Source organism: Tenrec ecaudatus, chromosome 16, assembly GCF_050624435.1.
Source record: "Tenrec ecaudatus isolate mTenEca1 chromosome 16, mTenEca1.hap1, whole genome shotgun sequence".
NCBI lineage: Eukaryota > Metazoa > Chordata > Mammalia > Afrosoricida > Tenrecidae > Tenrec > Tenrec ecaudatus.
Genome location: NC_134545.1, coordinates 15244741 through 15264568, shown reverse-complemented (window position 1 = coordinate 15264568; position 19828 = coordinate 15244741). Strand labels below are relative to the sequence as shown.

Below are 19828 nucleotides of genomic sequence, written 5' to 3'. Positions count from 1 at the left end.
TTCTTCCTCTCACAGTCCGTGTGTGGATAGGTTTCACTTACTCATGCCTGCTTATGCCCAGTTCCCGGCGGGTAGTGGTGGCTGGTGTTATAAGTCTCGAAGTCTCACCTTCCATGCAAGAGACCCTGGTTCGATTCCCGGCCAGTGCTCCATGTACAACCTCCTCCAGTCTGCCAGCAGAGGCGTGCCTGGCTGCCCTGACGCTGAGCAGGGTCCAGTGCAGCTTCCAGACAAAGGTGGAAGAGAGGCCTGGTGGTCTATTTCTCAAAATCAGTCCACAGATGGCAACGGGGCTGTCTTGGACTGATTGCTGGTGGGAGGTGGCGTGGGGGGTGGACAGCAGCACAAGCCTGGACAGCATGTCCTTCCTGTGTGCCTGGGGTCACTGTGAGCCGGGGGACCAGCCTGAGGGCCGTGAATAACCTCAGCTCCTTTATGTTTTCCATTCTGTCTCAGGTGACTCGCCTGGGTTTGCACTGAGGGACCTGCCAGACTGCCGGTCACTGGGGTGGGAGGGCTGTGGTGCTTGGAGGATGGCCAGTGGCCTCTCCTCGTGGCAAAGCCCTTTGCTGACCAGCCCGGTCCAGGCACCGGCTCCTTGGTGGATCCTGCCCCCTGGCCTACAAGGACAGCTGCCCGGGGGCTGTCATCAGTGCTCGTTGACTGCCAGCTGCCTGCTGCAGCAAGACCCCTAGGAGCTGCGCAAGGATCCACCCAGTGGGTTTAGAGCCCGCTTGCTATGGCCGGGGGGGTCAGAGTCTGGGGACACGTCAGCAGAGGGCCCTGGGCAGAGTTCTCCCACAGCACAATGCTGACCGTCACAGCCTGAAGAAGACCAGTGCTGCCTTGCAGACTGGAGAGAACAAGGAGACCCTCTGCAGGCCAGGGCTGAGGGCCCTCCAGACCTGGCAACTATGGGGCCACGCGGAGTGGAGCAGGTGCCTTCTGAGTGTCCGGTCCTCCCATGGCTGCCCCGGTGGCCCCCCTCCCTGTCCCCACAAGGCTTTGAAGGGACTGAGTGTGGGCAAAGAGGGGACATCTCTCGCCCGCACCAGGACACTCTGAGACTCCAGGTGGTGCTTTGAGCCAGTCACCTGGTGCAGTGGAACTTCAGGGTGTGGCTGGAGAGCAGGGGAACATAGAGGGGGGCCAGGTGCCTGCTCCCCACCAGGGGTGGGCTGAGAGCGTGCACGGGCTGAGAAATGGCGTTCTGCTCAATCTGCTGCGATCCCCAGGAAGAGAAAAGGGTGGGCAGGCTCTGACGGCCGTCTTCCAGGCGGGGGGCCCCCACCCCGCACAGGCACTTGGCTGTTTCGTGCAGGGTAGGGATGTGGCGCTAATGCCTGCTGCCATCTGTGCCCACGCCTGCGCCCCAGCCGCTCTGCTGCTGGTTATTTATCTGACGTGGGGCGCTGTCGCAGAGCCAGAGCCGGCAGCTGCAGGGGCGCTTGAAGGTCGAGGAGGACGGGGCAGGGCACCCGAGGGTGCGTCTCCGGGTACGTCCCCACCCGCTGCACGCTCCAGATGTCCCCACACAGAAGTCACCCTATGGGCAGTGTGTCTCCAATGCATGGGAGCAGACACTCCTGAGGGAGGCCCTGTTCTCCAACACTCGGGCGCCGGGCACCCACTTGGGAGAGGCCACGCTGTGGGCACCGGGCAGAGAGCTCATCTTTGAAAAAAGACAAATGGTCGAGAGGACCAAGCACTACCTGCTTTTTCAAGACGTCTACAGCTGCAGCCATCAAGCGGTGGCGCAGGATTTGAAGCAGTCTCTTAAAACATTCACTGCACCCCTGCCGCGTGAGGGAACTGTTCCATCCCTAGGTGGCACTGTCTGACCCCAAGGTCGGCGGTTCAAACCCCCGAGCACGATGAAGCCGGCTGCTCCTATAGTGTTACAGCCTCAGCAAAAGGAGACAAGACTAACAATAATTACTTATAATATAAGAATAAGGGTTCCTGGGGGGTAGGCTGGGGGAGGGTAGGAATAAAGGGGAGCTGATGCCGAGGCGTTCCAGAAGAAAGAAAATGTTTTGAAAATGATTGTGGTAGTAATTGTACAATCATGCTGATGTCACTGCATTATGGATTGTTATAATATCTGTAAGAGCGCCTGATAAGATTTCTCAGAAACCCCACTTGATGGCAGTGAGTTTAGTGTTTCTGCTTTTTGGGGTGTGTGTGTGTGATTATTTATTTGTTAATTGGGACTTACTACATCTGTCATCTCATTCCATCGTTCAGTCACGTGCAGCAGAATTGTACAATCACGTCAACAATCAGCTTCCAATCATTCTTTTTTCTACATGGACTCCTTGACATCACCCCCCTTTGACCCGCCCCTACCACCACGGTACCCCCCGCCCCCCTGAGCCCCTTATTCTCCTGGCTGTCCCACTAGGTTCAACAATCCCGTGTTTCCTACACTGAAGAACGGGAAAGCAAAAAACACAACCTCAAGAGGGTGTCCTTGAGTGGCACGTCACCTCTGAGCCACACACCCCGATGGGAACATACAAAAATCAAACAAACCAAAAATACAGACAATTTTGGAAGCCAGATCCAGGCCTGCCTGCATCATGTGGTGGGGGAATCTACTGATAAAGTTTTAAATGCTCCAGTCCGATTGATGCCTTTGATTTTCAGTACTCATCTCCCCAAGGGCAGGGTAGGGGGGTTGGGTGATTATTGACCCAAGAGAAGCAGAAGCGTATGTGCATACAGAACCTGCACATGGCTGTCTGCTTGAAACACCCCCAAACCGGAGACAACCTAACTGCCCACCCACAGGAGAGTCTAGATTCACTGCCTTCCCATCGATGCTGATTGGGCGGAACCGCCCCTGTGGGTTTCCGAGACTGTGACTCCTTACAGGAATAGAAAGCCTTGTTTTTCTCTCTTGGAGAGACTGGTGGTTTTGAACTGCCGACCTCGTGGTTAGCAGCCCGATGCGTAACCACTACCCCAGGGCTCATTGGACACACCCATCAGTAATGGAACAGGGCTCAGTGGCACAGCAGCGTGAACTGGCTGGCAGGGCCCCAGTACAACACGGATGAGGTGAACCTTGCAGGATGAGAGAAACCAAGGGAAAAGAGGGCATGCCTTTGTACATGGGTCCAAACCTACCAGGCTGTGCTCCTGGTCTAGGTGCAGTTCAGCGTAGGCCACATTGTAACTCAAAGGGTAGGGGTGCCCCTGGTGACTCAGTGGTTAAGCGCCCAGCCGCTAACAGAAGGGTCGGTGGTTCAGACCAAACAGCTGCCTCAGATCACCCACTGCCGTCCAGTCCATGGATTCTGATCCCGAGGACAGCTTCCCCACGGGGGGGTCCACGGCTAAGTTCTTGGATGCAGATGTTGGAGACAGGAGGGATGAGCCAGGTGGGCAGCTGGTGGTCGCAAGGCTGGGTCAGGCTGGGTCTTCCTAGTTTCTGTTTCCCAGTCCGGCTCTCCCAGCCCAGAGGTGGTACCAACAGGAGCAGGGAGCCCTCCTCCTGGCTGCTCGGTGGTGGGTGCCCCCGAGTTGATGCCCCCTCTTAGGAACAACGTGTAACAGAGTAGGACAGACACATGGGTTTTCTAGGCTGTAATCTTTTTGTAAAAGCAGTTTCATTGGGCCATGCGATCATGTATCATACAATCCATTAGTTCAATCCTGTCAAGAAGACATTATATCCTATAGGGTAGCAGTTCTCAACTTGTGGGTCACAACCCCTGGGGGGGGGTGTTGAATGACAGGGATCGCCTGATTCTTAACAGTAGCAAAATGACAGTGATGAAGAAGCAACAAAAATAATTTTATGGTTGGGGGGGTCACCCCAATGAGAGGAACTGTATTAAAGGGTCGCAGCATTAGGAAGGTTGAGAACCACTGCTCTAGGGCATAGCAGAGCTGTCCCATTGGGTTTTCAAGACTATAAATCTTTACAGAAGCAGAGTGCCCCATCTTTCTTGGGAAGAGTGGCTGGTGGGATTTGAACCACTGACCTACTGGTCAGCATCCAAATTCTTTAGCCACGAGGCCACTAGGCCTCCACATTGATAGGACCCCCCCCCCAAAAAAATAATTCAGTGGAAACGGTTTGCACACACATAATACAAAAGAGTCAACTAACTGGTAAGAACAGTCTCAACCTTATTCACAAATCAAATAAAAACTGAGTATCATTTAGTTACAAGATTGGTAAAAAATTTTAAATATTTTTCGTTGGCAAAATTCTAAGGAAACAAGTTCTAACACTATAGATGATGTGCGATGGTAGGTCTCGATGAAAATATGCAGTATGCTTTTCTGTGCCCTAACAATGATCTCCTCCACCCTTTTATCGTATAAAATACATATTTAATTAAGTCAATAAAGAAATATGAGTCTGAAGCAATAACAGAAAGAAGACTATGTTACAATGATGGATGTGTACATCATGTACCAGTCGCTTTTGGAATGTTTTCCTCTTTCTTGTACTCCTTGCTGTTAGCTCCCCATTTGCCCGACCTCCCATGTCACAACCCCAAGAGACCATGAATGCAGTTACTGCCTCTATACCAGGGGTTCTCAAACTACGGCCCGCGGGCCACATGCAGCCCGCCTAGGACATTTATCCAGCCCACTGTGTGTTTTTATCCCATTTTGTTTTTTACTTCAAAATAAGATATGTACAGTGTGCATAGGAATTTATTCATAGTGGGTTGTTAAAAATCCTTTTTTGGGGGGTTCGTACAATTCTTACCACAATCCATACCTCAATCCATCGTGTCAAGAACATATGTACATTTGTTGCCATCATCATTCTCAAAACATTTGCCTTCTACTTGAGCCCTTAATATCTGCTGCTCATTTTCCCCCTCCCTCCCTACTCCCCCCTCCCTCATGAACCCTTCATCATTCATAAATTATTATTATTTTGTCATATATTACACTGTCTGACGTCTCCCCCCCACCTTCTTCTCTGCTGTCCCTCCCCCAGGGAGATGACTGTACGTAGATTCTTGTAATCAGTTCCCCCTTTCTACCCCACCTTCCCTCCACCCTCCAGGCATCGCCACTCTCACCACTGGTCCTGAAGGAGTCATCTGTCCTGGATTCCTGTGTTTCCAGTTGCTATCTGTGCCTATGTACATCCTCTGGTCTAGCCAGATTTGTAAGGTAGAATTGGGATCATGATAGTGGGGGGGGGGTATTTTAAGAACTAGAGGAAAGTTATATGTTTCATCGTTGCTACCCTGAACCCTGACCGGTTCATCTCCTCCCCACAGCCCTTCAGTAAGGGGTGTCCTGTTGGATACCATTGGGCTTTGAGTCTCCACTCTGCCCTCACCCATATTTTCAATGATATGATTTTTAGTTCCTTGATGCTTGATAGCTAATCCCTTCAACAGCTCGTGGTCACACAGGCTGGTGTGCTTCTTCCATGTGGGCTTTGTTACTTCTCAGCTAGGTGGCCACTTGTTTATCTTCGAGCCTTTAAGACCCCAGATGCTGTATCTTTTGATAGCCGGGCACCATCAGCTTTCTTCACCACATTTGCTTATGCACACATTTATCTTCAGTGGTTGTATCAGGAAGGTGGACACAAACTGATATGATTTTTATAGTGTTTTTTTTTTAAACTATAGTCTGGCCCTCCAGTGGGTCTGAGGGGCAGTGAACTGCCCCCCTGTTTAAAAAGTTTGAGGACCCCTGCTCTATACATTCACCCACTCTGGACTTCATATACCGAAAAATAAAACCCAAAAAAACAGACAGTAACCAAAACAACTAGCAACAAGAACAAAATAAGATCGAGGAAAACCACAAAATCTAAAAGAAAGCAGAGAATAACAAACACTGGACCGATTGTCTTATGAGTCCAAAGGGAGATGAAATGATACGGTGTTACATTGTAACCTAGCTGCATCTGCCACCATCCACTTTCCAGTGCACGTTGCATGCTAGCAATCTCCATTGGCCGGGCTTGAGCCTCACCCAGGCCTGAGCAGTCACAGTGGCTGGGACGGCCAGGGATGCAGGGTGGGGAAGCTGGAGCCGTGTCATGAGAGAAGACACCCCTTACCCTTACATCAGTCGAATATTAAAGCGCTACCATGAGCCCCGGCAGCGCCGTGGTTCTGTGCTGAGCTGCGAACCGTAGAGCCAGCGGTTTGAAACCACCAGCCGCTCCACAGGAGAAAGACGAGGCTTTCTACTCCTGTAAAGAGTTACGGTCTCAGAAACCCACAGGGGCAGTTCTGCCCTGTCTTATAGGGTTTGCCGCGAGTTGGCAATGACTTGATGGTAGTCAATTTAGTTTTCTGGTCCAAGAGCCAAAAAAGTATCAACTTCTACCCAGTGTTCTCCCGCCTGACTGTCGTAACCAATCTCACCACCTTCCAATTTATCCTTATTGTAGCTCCTTTCGGAAAGAACTCTGGTGACCTAGTGGGTTATACAATGGGGCGCTGAACACCAAGGTCAGCAATTCGAACTCACCACGTGCTCCAGGGGAGAAAGAGGCGGCTTTCTACTCCCGTAAAGATCGCCCAGCCTGAGAAACACCAAGCAGCCTCTCCTCTGTTACCCAGGGTCACCATGAGTCAGAATCGACTCGATGGCAGCGAAGCTGGAATTTTTGTCTTCGGAGATTTCCTTGTATAACCCTCACTAGATATGTGTGTGTTTTCTTGTCTCTTTATTATGATTATTTTTTTAACACAAAGGTTGCAATTACGCACTCCGTGTGATCGTTCGCCGTTTTTAATTAAACAAGAGAAAGAAAGCCCCGTTCAACTAGCCATACACGGTAACTCTTGCTGTCGGCCGTCCCCACGGCTGACCTGCCTACAGGCAGACGGATCTCAGCAATTCTGCAGGTCCAGTCCCCGACCACGGCATGAAGGTGAATGCCGAGATAAAGCCAGTCAGTCACGTGGGCTTTGGGGTGTGTATGTGTGTGTATCTCATAAAGGTCCTATTGAGCCTAGGCTGTCATCCTGCTGAAAGGCTGGAAGGGCTGTGAGAATGGCCAACACATGTCACCGAGATAGGAAGTGGGCACACTGTGGCGGGGAAATGACCCCCCCCAAAAGGCCTGCTTGACCCAGGGCTGTCACGGAGCTTCCGCAGTATCTACAAGCAAGGCTCAGTGAGGCGGGGTGTTCCTGGATAATAGGATCAACCCCCCAACCACCACCACCCCCAAGCGTATGCAGCACCCTCCGGACTCTCCACCTGGTCTCTGTCACCTTTTCTTCCCCTCTGAAGCCTGGCTCGTAAGTGACCTTCTCTATCCTTGGATGCAGATGGAGGCAGCTACGCCATCAGCGACTCTCAGGACCCCAGCCTGAGCTCTGGGGGCGAGAGCCCCGCCTTGAGCCCCACCGGACACAACTGGGAGATGAATTATCAAGAGGCAGCCATCTACCTCCAGGTGAGTGTCTCCTGGCCCGTACTTGCGTGTGGGAATAGAAGGTTCCAGAAGGGAGGAATGCGAAATGGCATGCGCACAGAACTGTTGACACCTATCCCACCTCACCCCCACCCCCTGGAATTCTGGGCACCCATCACTGACCACCGTCTCTGGCTGGTGGGATTTGGGAGCCTTGGTGGCACTGTGGGTTAGGCATTGGGCCATGGAATGCAAGGTCAGTGGTTCAAACTCATCAGCTGCTCCAAGGGAGACAGATGAGGCTGTCTGCTCCCGTGAAGACTGACAGCCTCAGAAAGACAAAGGGCCAGTCCTGGTCCCTGTGACCCAGAGTCAGCTGGATGGCCGATGCTTAGTTCTGTTGTCTAATCCTGGGTATTATCTAAGCAGCCTGGTGGCACAGCGGTTACCCAGTAAGTAGTCTGCTAACCACAAAGTCACCGTTGGAAACCACCCGCTGCCCCTTGGGAGAACGATGGCGCTTTCTACTCCTGTAAAGGGTGACCGTCTCAGGAGCTCACAGGGACAGCGCTATAGGCCAACCCGAGGACAGTTGCTATGAGTTCGCATCGACTTGATGTCTGTGTGAGTTTTGGACTTCGGTTTTGGTGGCGCTGTCGGGTAAGTGCTGGACTACTAACCACCAGGTCGGCAGTTCAAATCCACCAGCTGCTTGGCGGGAGAAAGACGAGGCCCCGCTGCTCCCAGAGCGAGTTATAAAACCTCTGAAACCCTAGATTTAAACCAAAAATAAAAGCGACGGACTTTATAGGACAGTGTAGAACTGGCCCAACCCCCACCCCCTTGGATCTCTGAGACATTAAATCTTTACAGGAGTAGACAGCCTCGTTTTTTTCCTGTGGAGCAGCTGGTGGGTTCGAACTGTTTACCCTTGAGGTTAGTAGGTCAACGTGGAATCCACTGCGGCATCAGAGCACCTTCACAACCCCAGATGGGGCTTGCCGTCGGTCAGAGTCCACTCGCTGGCAGTGCGTTTGGGCGGGTGCACTTCTTAAACTATTTGACTAGAGGTTCGGCATCATTCTCTAAAATAAAACAAGAGCCAAGTCTGGGAAGGGAAGGCCGGGCCTGTTTCCGGAGGCCGGCTGTCGCTGGTCTCTGAGCCACCTCTTCCTTCCCCTCTCGCTCACAAGCAGCAGTCCAGCAGACCAAGCTGGCGGTGTGCTTGGATAGACAGCTGCTCACCGCCTCGAGGCCCCTGGCAGCTGGCTCACCCTCAGAGCCAAGCACCTCCAGAAGACCCTCATTATCAGCGAGTCCCACCCCAGGGTGCAGAGACAGGAGGCCCAGAAGTCACGGACCGCAGACCCGAGTTCTTGTTCTAATCTAGCTCATGAGCCGCAGCCAGGAGACCAGGCTTGTGTGCACCGCTGGGCAGTTGGCTCAGAGTCTGATGTCACGGTTAATCTTCCACTCGCCCCCACTTCTCGGTAGTTCCAAGTTCAATGGCCAGGCCCACTTCCCATGCTTCCCGGGTCAGTGGCTTCAGGTTTCACCCAGGCTGAGGATGGGGGTATGGTTCTAGTTCGCCCGCAGGCCCGGCTAATCCGGCAAGCCTAGGGCCTCATCTGGAGCCCTGGGTCTCAGCGTTGACTCTACTTGGGACTCACCCAGGGATCTTGTGGAAATGCCCATTCCGATTCAGTTTTCCTGAGCTGGAGAGCACAGTCTGAGCCGGAGGCGGAAGCAGAACAAGCCAGTTGGAAGCCCTGGCCAGCGGATGCCTCGAGCCAGACCTGCGAGCCTGGCTAGGGGGTCGGAAGAAACCGTAATTCAAACCAGAAGCCTCACAGGCCCGCTGTGTGTGTTCCCTGCCCCGGGCCATGGAGACCGCGGGTGGCGGAAACCCCAGGACTGAGAGCCAGGCTGGTCCCGGGCCCTCGGCCTGACTGCCAAGAATTTGGCTTCCCCTGCTCTCCTGCTCCTGTCAGGCCTTCAGGGTTTGCCTACATTATTTGCTGGTGCTGAGTGACATCCCAGTGTCCAGGGAAGTAATGTACTCAGCATTTACCTAGCCCACCACAGCCAGCCAGAGCCCCAGCCCCCTAAGCTACGGGGCAGCCTCCAGGTTGGGCAGGGGCCCAGGGAAGCGGGTCCTCTCAACATCTGTAAGACACCCAGGTCCATAGGTGGTGCCAGGGGGTTGAGATCAGCTGCTCACCAGGAAGGTGGGGGGGTGGTGGTCCAAACCCATCCAGTGCTGATGTGCAGAAGAAAGGCCTGGCAGTTGACCCCCATGAAGAAAACTGTGTGGAGCCGGTGTGCTCTGTGATACACAGGGCCTTTCCTGAATGAGACAGAATCGACTGGCGGCAGTGGGCTCGGCTCAGCTTATAAAACATCTGCGCTGTGTAGCAGGAAGGAGTCCTCGTGGCACAGTGGTAAAGCACTTGACTGCTACCTGAAAAGTGGGTGGTTCCGACCCACCAGGAAGATGTGGCGATCTGTTTCAGTAGAGATTTCCACCTTGGGAACCCCATGGGGGCAGTTCTGCTCTGCCCTACCGGATGGCACTGAGGGGGTGGGGTAGCAGGCACTGTCCCAGGAGAGATACTGACCCCTCCCCACTCCCTGACATTGTCACAGGGGCTTGGGGCCAGCAGGGGAGCCCAGCAGGCCAGAGCTCTTCCCAGGGCATCAGGGAATGCTTAGCATCCCCGGCCTCTCCCCGCACCACATGCTGCCAGCACCACCCCCAGGTGTGACAACCCAGAATGCCTCCAATTGTTTCCCAGAGCTCTGGGACACAATCACCCCCAGTTGAGGACCACTGAGAGGAGGAGATGCAAGCCAAGTAAGCTGTTGCTGGTGCCAGTGGTGATGCTGATGTTGATGCTGCTGCTGCTGCTGCTGCTGTTGGTGCTGGAGCTGGCGCTGCTGCTGCTGTTGGTGCTGGTGCTGATGTTGGTGCCGGTGCTAGTGCTGATGTTGGTACTGATACTGATAGAGATGCTGATGCTGGTGTTATGTTGGTGCTGATGTTGATGCCAGTACTGATACTGATGCTGAAGTTGGTACTGATAGTGCTGATGTTGGTGCTGATGTTGATGGTGCTGATACTGGTGCTGATGTTATGTTGGTGCTGATGTTGATGCCAGTACCAATGCTGATGCTGAAGTTGGTATTGATGTTGGTGCTGGTGCTGATGTTGGTGCTAGTGCTGATACTGGTGCTGATGCTGTTACTGGTGCTGATCCTGATGTCGGTGTCGGTGCTGGTGCTGGTGCTGATGATGTTAATGCTGATACTGGTGCTGATGTTGATGCTGCTGATACTGTTGCTGATGTTATGTTGGTGCCGGTGCTAGTGCTGAAGTTGGTACTGATGTTAGTGCTGGTGCTGATGTTGATGTTGGTGCTGATGCTGGTGTTGATGATGTTGGTGCTAGTGCTGATGCTGATGTCGGTGCTGGTGTCACTGTTGATGTTGGTGCTGGTGCAGATACTGGTGCTGATCCTGATGTCGGTGTCGGTGCTGGTGTCAGTGTTGATGTTGGTGCTGGTGCTAATGCTGATGTCGGTGCTGGTGCTGATGTTGGTGCTGGTGCTGCTGATGTTGGTGTTAGTGTACAGCACAGGTCATTACTTAGTATCCCCCAACTCTGGGGACTCCTTGAGTCCCCTACTCCACAAGTAGCCTAGCAGAGCCTGCCGGAGGCTTGGCAGTGCCCTGAGAGTGTCCCCAAAGAGGACATCCTGGTCGGTATCTTTATTCCTCCTTCTCTAGCAGGAGGGCAGTAGAGTCCCTGGAGCTGCAATCTCAGCCAGCACCGAAGCTCCCGGTGCCTCAGTTTTCTCCCCTCTCTGTCAGTGGGGTCATGCGAGTGCCCACCTGAGCAGGAGGCCATGAGGATGAAGTGAGAGGGCCTTGGCAGGACTGAGCAGCACCTGGCATGTTATGGCTGTCACTGAGCAAGGATTGAGGGCAGGCTCGGCAGGGCTGCAAGGCAAGCGTTCTGCAGGCATTGGGAAATTGGGGAGAGTAACAGAGCCGTTGATCTCACAGGAGAAGCGGGGTGTTGGGAAGCCCGGGCAAAGTCCAAGTGGACACCCCAACTGGAGTTTTAAAAAGACAGCCGCTGGCCAGTCCATTCTGAGTGTCCACATGCAGAACCAGGCTGCAGTGGGTTCTCATGGTGATTGTATCCAAAGTGGATCTCCAGGTTTTTCTCTTGGGGGACTCGAGCCTCCAGCCTCCGATATAGTCAACAGCCAAGCACATAAACCGGGCAATTTGGAAAGGTCTGACGAGCTGTGCTTATTGGCTTCATATTTCTTTCCTGTTCATTAATCAATGAGCTCATCTCTGTCCTAAGTGCCTTTCTGAGCTGACTCCCCGTCCTCCTGACAGTTGCCCTGTGACTGGGAACCGACCTTTCCCATGATGTTGAAGGAGCTGTGACTTGGGGGGGGGGGGCTAGGGGGTGTAGAGGGGAAACAGGACCCGGCCCAGGTTGTCCACCCCGGGTCAGTGCAGCCTGCCTTCCACTTCCCCCCTGGACCCTTCTGCTCCAACAGTGAGTCTGGTCAGCTGTCAGGGACGAGCTGGCCGAACCCTAGGGCGTCCTGTGAAGACGGTCTTTGCCATCATGTCCCCACTCTTACCCACCTGCCATCCCCACCCGCCCCCGGGCTTGTCTCCCCAGGAAGGCGAGAATAATGACAAGTTCTTCACCCACCCCAAGAACGCCAAAGCGCTGGCCGCCTACCTCTTTGCACACAACCACCTCTTCTACCTGATGGAACTATCCACCGCCCTGCTCCTGCTGCTGCTGTCCCTGTGCGAGGCGCCCGCCGTGCCCGCACTCCGCCTGGGCATCTACGTGAGTGCTCTGCGCCCCCAGAGCAAGCTAGACCCGAACCCAGAGGTCAGAGGACCCAGCGTGCGCATGCTCCCCCACCCGCCGCTCCATGACTCCCACAGAGTAGCAGCTAAGACTGGTGCCCACACTTTGGCCATACCAGTAGGGGGTGCTCACACGTTGGCCAGTGTGGGCAGGGCACTGACAGACCCAGAGCATGGTCACCAACCTCAGCGTCAGCATCAGGAGTGGGGGTGGGCATGTAAATTCGCATTCAGACAGCGTCCCAAGCAGGGAGTGTTGGAGATGGGGGTGGGGGGTTGGGGGTGGGAGGATGGGGTGGGGGCTGGGGAGGAAGTTGGGGTCCTTCCACCTTGTTTTCTATTACCGTGACCTGGGTGAGAGTTTACATAGGGCCACTCTGTTTCCCTGCCACAGTTGACACATGTTTGGCTTTGTGACATGGCTGCAGGCCCGGCCCAGTCACATTCAACATGCTAACACTTGCTCCCCGGGTCCCCTAATTCCATTAACCCTTCTCCCCCGCCCCCGCCCCCACCCCCTTCTGAGCTTTACCTTCCGCCACGGGCAGCCGTTCTGGTCCCAGGTGCCGTGCTTATCACAGGCACACGCTGGCTCCATCTCTAAGCCTGCCTCTGTTTGCCTGAAAGAAGGTCCCCGGGCTGGGGTCCCTACCAATTTCAAAAAGTACCCGAGGGCCGTGGTCTCAGGGTCAGGCAGGCTCTGTCAGACCAGCAAGTCTGGTCTTTTTTATGATTTTGAATTCCGTGTCACATTTTCTCCCGCTCTGTCCAAGGGGAGTGAGGGTGGGGGGCTCCTCTGATCTTTTCAGCCTGGTTACTGCCTGGTTCCAGCCTGGGGTTCAAGGCCCGCCATGACTGGGTCACTTTATTTCCTTTGCACCGGCCACTCTGGACTGGCCTGCCCCCCCTTCCTCCCCACGCCCCCCCCCTATGCTGTCCCCTCTGCCAAGAAGCCCTTCCCGTCCCTTTACCCCATCAGCTCCTGCTCCCTCACCACATCATGCAGAGACACACACCCACCCACCCCCCACTCCCACCCTGCTGGTCCACAGATGGATGGGTTTCCCCACATCTGATCTAATGAGTTGGTGAGGCAGGGACCATGTCAGTCCTGGTGTGCATGGAAGCCCCTGCTTGGGCCAGCCATGCGTCAGGGGACAGCTGAGGCGGCTCCACCCTGAGAAGTTGTGCTCGGCCCCAGGTGGGAAGGGGCTCATTTTGGGATCTTCCATGTGGCCTTGACCATGTATCCAAGCGAGCACGGGAACCTAGGCCAAGCAGACCCTGTCTGAGTGACTGCCCACTTGCTCTTGGGGCCTTGCCAAGTAAACCCTGCGGGGTCTTCCCCTCCGTTTGGTTTTCCAACATGCTATTCAGTTGAGGCCCCTAATTCATGCTTCCTTAGTGTATTTTGGGAACCCTGCTGGCAAAGTTGTGCAGCACTGGGCAAAGCTGTGAATTGCCAGGCCACCGTTCCTGAGCCCCAGCTGCTGTGCAGGACAAAGACGGGGCTTTCGACTCCCATGAAGAGTTACGGTCTGGGAAACCCACAGGGGCAGGTCTAGCCCTGTCCTGAAGGGTTGGTGCGCGGCAGAGTTGACGGTGGCAGTGAATTTGAGCAGTGCAGTCACTCATTGGGTGCTAACCCTAAGTTCGTCACTCCAGACTCATCAGCCCTTCTAGAGGAGAAAAATGAGGCTGCCCCCTCCCTTTAAGATTTTATAGTGTGGGAAACCCCACACAAGGTTGCTAAGAGACAGAATCCACTCCCCGGGCAGGGGTTTGGTGAAGTGGTGAGTGCTCTGCTACCCACCCCGCCCCCCAGCTGCCCCAGATGAGAAAGAGGAGACCCCGCCAAAGCCCACGGGCAGGGGTGCTGGGAGTCCAACGAGCTCAACGGGCAGTGGGTTTGTTTTCCTGGGAGAGGGCGAAGCAGAGTCTCCTGGACCACAAGGTGGCTGTGGGCGGGGCAGAGGGTTGTGGGCAGGTGGAGAGGAGGCAGTGGGTGGGGCAGAGGGTTGGCTGTGGGCGGGGCAGAGGGTTGGGGGCAGGTGGAGAGGAGGCAGTGGGCGGGGCAGAGGGTTGGCTGTGGGCGGGGTGGAGAGGAGGCTGTGGGCATGGCAGGTTGGTTGTGGGCGGGGTGGGTTGGTTGTGGGCATGGTGGAGAAGAGACTGTGGGCAGGGCAGAGGGGCGGTTGGAGGCGGAGTCCAGAGGAGGCTGGGCGTGGGGTGGAGGGGTGGCTGTGGGCAAGGTCAAGGAAGGGGGTGACTGGAAGGGGTGTGGTGAGGAGGCTGGGGCAGGGTGGAGGGTTGGCGATGGATGGGGTGGTGCCAACTATTGCTCCCCATGCCCGGGCCGCAGGTGCACGCCACCCTGGAGCTGTTCGCCCTGATGGTGGTGGTGTTTGAACTCGGCATGAAGCTTCGGTGGCTGGGCCTCCACATTTTCATCCGGCACAAACGGACCATGGTCAAGGTGATTCTGTCCCCGTGCTTCCTCCCCTGTCACCCGCCCTCTAGCGGAGCCTTGGGTTCAATTCAGAGCACCCTGTGGGCCCAACCTGTCCACACTCTCACGTGCCTCTGGCTTGGCCAGGGGCCTGACTGGATGTGGCCGTGACGGGTGCCAGTGCCATGCCCCAGTGCCATCCATGCCCAGGACACCCCAGGCTCTAGGCTGCCCCGTGCCGTCACCTTTGGAGGAGATGGCTTGCTCCTGGTTTTACACCCAGCCAGAGGGTGGGTGCTGTTTCCTAGAGGTGGGGGTCTGCCCAAGCTAGCCTCTAGGGGTGGGGCGCACAGCAGAGAGGTCAGAGGCCCCAATGGGGTGGCTACCTGGTGCAGGTGGGCTGAACAGAGCAGTGAGAAGGGTGAGGTGGGGCTGGGCCGTCTGACGCTCTCCTCCGTCTGCACTGCGAGGGTACCCCTGGGTGCGGGTGGGAGGTGTTCGTTTTGGGGTGCTCTGACGGAGCCCCTCTGCCCGCCTGCAGGCCTCTGTGCTCATGGTCCAGCTCATCGAGGCCGTGGTGGTGCTAGTGCGGCAGACGTCCCACGTGCGGGTGACGCGCGCCCTGCGCTGCATCTTCCTGGTGGACTGCCGGTACTGTGGCGGCGTCCGGCGGTAAGGCCAGCTCTGCTCCCCTTGTTCAGCCCGCAAACCCTCAGGAGCTGGCTCCTTGCACTGAAAGAAAACTCTATATGCCTGGCAGCAGGGAGCCAGCCAAGACCACCCCCACCGGGGCGCACAGTCTGAATTCAACTCTAGGTCCAGCCTAGAAGGATTCATATTTGAAAACTCCATGTGGAAAGTCGCGTGGCAGGGGCATTGTTGGGTGATGGTGGGAGGTCATTTCTCCCTTCAGGAGCCCTGGTGGCATAGCCATTAAGCACTCGGTGACTCCTAACAGAAAATTCAGCAGTGTCATCCCACCGACTGCTCACAGCCTGCTTCCACAAAAACTCGGAGACCTGGGGGAGATCCAAGGCCGCTCGACTCTGCCTTATGGGGTCCCTGTGAGTTGCAGTCAACGGAACGGCTGCAGTTCATTTAGTCTCTGTGCCTGTCCCTAAAGGCAGAAACAAGTGCTTGTGCGGGGAGGCTGGCCTGCACCCTGGGCCCACCACGGGCTCTGTGGAGGCCTGGCCCCACACCCTCCGGCTTGGGCTTCGTCACAAGCAGGCAGCTGCTGAATGCTGCGCCCGGGCCCCCAGCCACCCTGCCACCGTTGTGTGGCCGAGGAGGAGGCTGAAGCTGCTTGAGGATCAAGCTCATCTCTCCATCCATCTCTCCCCCAGGAACCTGCGGCAGATCTTCCAGTCGCTGCCACCCTTCATGGACATCCTGCTGCTCCTGCTGTTCTTCATGATCATCTTTGCCATCCTCGGTGAGGCGCCCGCACCCCCCACCGGCTTAGCAAACGGGGCAGCCCAGAGAAGCCATCGTGCGTGCCCTTTGGTGATCTCAGGCCCCTCATCCCGAGTCCCTCGTTCCCCCGCACGCCTTTACACTTGCACTTGCTGGTGAGGTTCCGTGCAGTGCTGCTCTGTGCATTGAAACATGCCACGCACGGGGCTGCCTGCTGAGAGCACGTTGCTGTCTGCCTCCCATCACGTTCTTGACGTTGGTCTGCGTGGAGGTGAGGCTGGTGCGCAGCACGGGCCTGTGTGGGATATTCATTGTGTGGACAGCTTTCTGTCTCTGGGTTGGTGACGTAAGGAGTCACGGGGGCATAGTGCATGAAGCCGCTAAACACAAAGGTCAGTGGTTCAAACCCACCGGTCCTGTCTGTTTTAAAGTCTCAGAAACCCACAGGGACCCCGTAGGGTTGCTACGGGTCGGCATTGACCCAATGGCAGTGAGTTTGGTTTGGGGGTTTGTCTGGGTAAACGGGCAGTTCTCACTGGGCTCACATCTTGACGGTGGCCCTCCCCTGTGTCTCCTGGGCTCTCAGGGCCAGCATGCTCCCCTGGGAAGCAAAGTCATGCCCTTTATCTCTGGGGTTCAGTCTCTGCAGTGGACTGCGTAGCCATGTGGATTCCCACAGCCCTGGACTCGCCGCACACACATAGCAGTTCAAGAACTATCCTGTAGTACTTTCTCCAGAGGCTGGCGTGAAGGCCCTGCCGGGCCCTGGTGCTGCCCCTGCCTGCCCAGTAAGCCCTCGGTTTCCATGTCCCCTCCACTCACTCTCCACAGAATGCCACTTGGGCTTTCTCCTGTAGGACACACTTCCCTGAGGATGGAGACTCCCCCCCTCACCCCACTTAGGATCCGAAGGATGGGGCAAGGAGGGCAGTCATGACGGCCCAGGAGCCTTGGCCTCAAGGCATGTGTTAGTCTGGGTAGACTAGAGACAAATTCATGGACACTCATATGCATATAAGAAAGAGCTTTATGTATGATGTATACCATTGAATCTTGAGAAAACATCCCAGCCCAGTCCAGATCAAGTCCACAAGTCCGATATTAGCCCATATGTCCCATACCAATCTATAAAGTCCTCTTCAGACTCACGCAACACCGGCAATGACGCCAAATGCAGGGAGATCACAGGCCAGTGGGTGGAAAGTCTTGTGGATCCAGTGGCAGTGGAAGCATCTGCCTGCCTCCACGTGGCTCCTCTGGCAGCATCAGTGTAGCTCTATCAGGCTCATCGTTAGCCGTATCTCTCGGGGAATGTGTGTGTGCCCTGCCCCCCAGCAAGCGATTTATCTCCTTAGCGCCTCCAAATGAGGTCATCAAGCTGTGACTTGATTGACGGGCTAAACCCCACCCCTTCACTCTGAAGTCTCAAATTGACAACAGATGATGTAACTCTCACAGGGTATCAACAAGGTCTCGCATGTTCTCAGACCCAAAGAGAACAGCAAGCTACCCGGCCTGCCAGATTCCAAAGCTGGCCTGCACATGGGCTTGGTTGCTCTGAAGACTCCCAGCGAGTGCTGAAGTCACATCAAGATGTGGACGGCCAGCCTTCCCCCATCATAGGCCTGACCGTCCAGGGTCCCCGTAGACAGAGTGCGTGTTCTCTGTACCCCACTCCACACCACTCCCTCATGCCCACACACAACCCACTGCACTCATTGACCGTTGGACTGGCTCCTCACTCCCAGAACATTATCTGCCTGAACACAGAGCCGTCCCCTGTAGCAGGGAACCAGCCAAGGCTACGAGAGACAGGCAGGCTGCCCTGGGCCCTGCACGGGGCTGCAGGAGTGGTTGGCTCTAGGCTTGAACTCAAACCAGGCCTTCCGCCTAGAGTGACATTCATTCCACATGAATGTCTAATGTGGCGGGGGAGCTGTTGGTGATGGCGGCTGGCCTAGTCTTTTCTTCCTGAAGGAACTCTAACTGCTTCTGTCTGCTCCCCCCACCCTTTTAGGGTTCTACTTGTTCTCCCCGAATCCTTCAGATCCAGTAAGTATTCCGCCTGTCTGCCTTGCCTGTGAGGCATCGTCTCCCAGAACGGCAGGCCTGCCTGGTCCCTCCTCCCTCTCACAACCTGCAGATCCGCCACCTCTCCCAGAGCTCAGGGAACACCCCCGCCATTTCTGCCCTGGAGGGGGTTGTTTCCAGGGTTAGGTTGGCAGAACAATGAAGAAGGGCCCAGCTAATTTCCCCAGCAGGTGGTTCTCTGACAGCCAACATTTGCTTCAGCCAGAAACACCAAGTTCAGGAAGGCAGACGTCATGGGCCCCCCCTCTCGCACACCCATTTCCTTATTCCTCTGCCCTCCCTGGGGGATTCCTTGGCAGGCAATCAGCTGGGTGAGGGGGGGACAAAGGGCATTCTAGGTGACCTCCATGGCATGCTCCTGACTGCTGGGCCCTAGGCTGGCCCCCGTGTATTCCTCTGACTCCTTTTCCCTCTAGTACTTCAACACCCTGGAGAACAGCATCGTCAGCCTCTTTGTCCTGCTGACCACGGCCAAGTAAGTGGGGCTTTCTTTAGCTGCTGACCAGCCCCCCACTGGTGCCCCAGGGCCCTCATCACCTCTTAGCATAGAAGGCACCGGGTGCCTTTGAGAGGTGGGGTTGGCGTGAGGATCCCTGCAGTTCACAAGCTGAGACTGGGGCTGGGCGACTGGGAGGGCAAGTGTGTCCTCGGAGAAGGGGGACAGGGAGATGTCACACCTGCACACAGCTTCCCGGATGTGATGATGCCGTCATACTCGAGAAACTCCTGGTCCTGCATCTTCTTCATCGTGTACCTCTCCATCGAGCTGTACTTCATCATGAACCTGGTGAGCAACAGGGCCTTAGCCGTCTGCTTCAGCCCACATGGCGCTGGGTACCACGGGAGGGACGAGTGGAATCACCAGGCGCGCACCCCCAAGGTCAGAGTGTTGTGGGGGGATGTCAGAGACTGGTAATGAAGAGTGGTGTTGGGGTGCACCAAGACCTAAAAGACTTGGAGGAATTCAGCTGGGTACCAGGGCTGGAAGCCTCCCGGGGCAGTGCTGCTATTGCTGCTGATGCTGAGTGTTATTAATAGCCGTCAAGTCAATGCTGACGCACGGTGCCCCATGCGTGTAAAGCAGAGCTGTGCCCTAGAGGTTTCTCAGGGCTGTGACTTTTCAGAAGCCCATGGCCAGGCCCCAGTGGCACAGGTGGTTAAGCACTGGACTGTGATTAGAACAGTAAGTGGTTTAGACCCACCCAGAGGCATCTCTCAGATGTCAGGCTGCTGCCGAGAGAGAACCATATATAAGGCCAGAATACCGTGTGACAGTCTGCATTCTGAGACCGGACCCGCATCGTAGTAACCGCAAAAGCTCACGTGTTCAGCCTCAGCCGGGAGCTGCGCAAAATGCTTTGTGTACAAATGACGGATTAATCACTCCAGCTCTGGAGGTAACATTATGGTTCTCTGTGAGAGGGTCAGGCTGGAAAAGTGGCCCATTGCAGGCCGCAGAGCCAGAATCGCCACCCCTCCATCCTGCTGCACGGCTGTGCTTAGTGCTGTGTGTGTGTGTGTCTGTGTGTGTGTGTCCCCAGCCCACTGGCCCCAACCCATCAGCTCAGGGGCACGCCAAGCCACAAGCTATCCCTCTAGTT

The 19828-nt window shown here is 55.6% G+C and overlaps 1 protein-coding gene across 2 annotated transcripts in view; it reads left to right on the top strand.

Annotated features, from left to right (window-relative positions):
- TPCN1 (two pore segment channel 1) overlaps positions 1-19828 on the top strand; it is a 61871-nt gene that overhangs the window by 26643 nt on the left and 15400 nt on the right. For both annotated transcript variants that reach the window (XM_075534879.1, XM_075534880.1), the window contains 8 exons: positions 7281-7408; positions 12072-12248; positions 14634-14747; positions 15262-15392; positions 16067-16155; positions 18154-18188; positions 18644-18702; positions 18915-19014. In XM_075534879.1, the coding sequence (XP_075390994.1) occupies positions 7281-7408; positions 12072-12248; positions 14634-14747; positions 15262-15392; positions 16067-16155; positions 18154-18188; positions 18644-18702; positions 18915-19014 (833 nt within the window). The remainder of the gene's footprint in view (positions 1-7280; positions 7409-12071; positions 12249-14633; positions 14748-15261; positions 15393-16066; positions 16156-18153; positions 18189-18643; positions 18703-18914; positions 19015-19828) is intronic.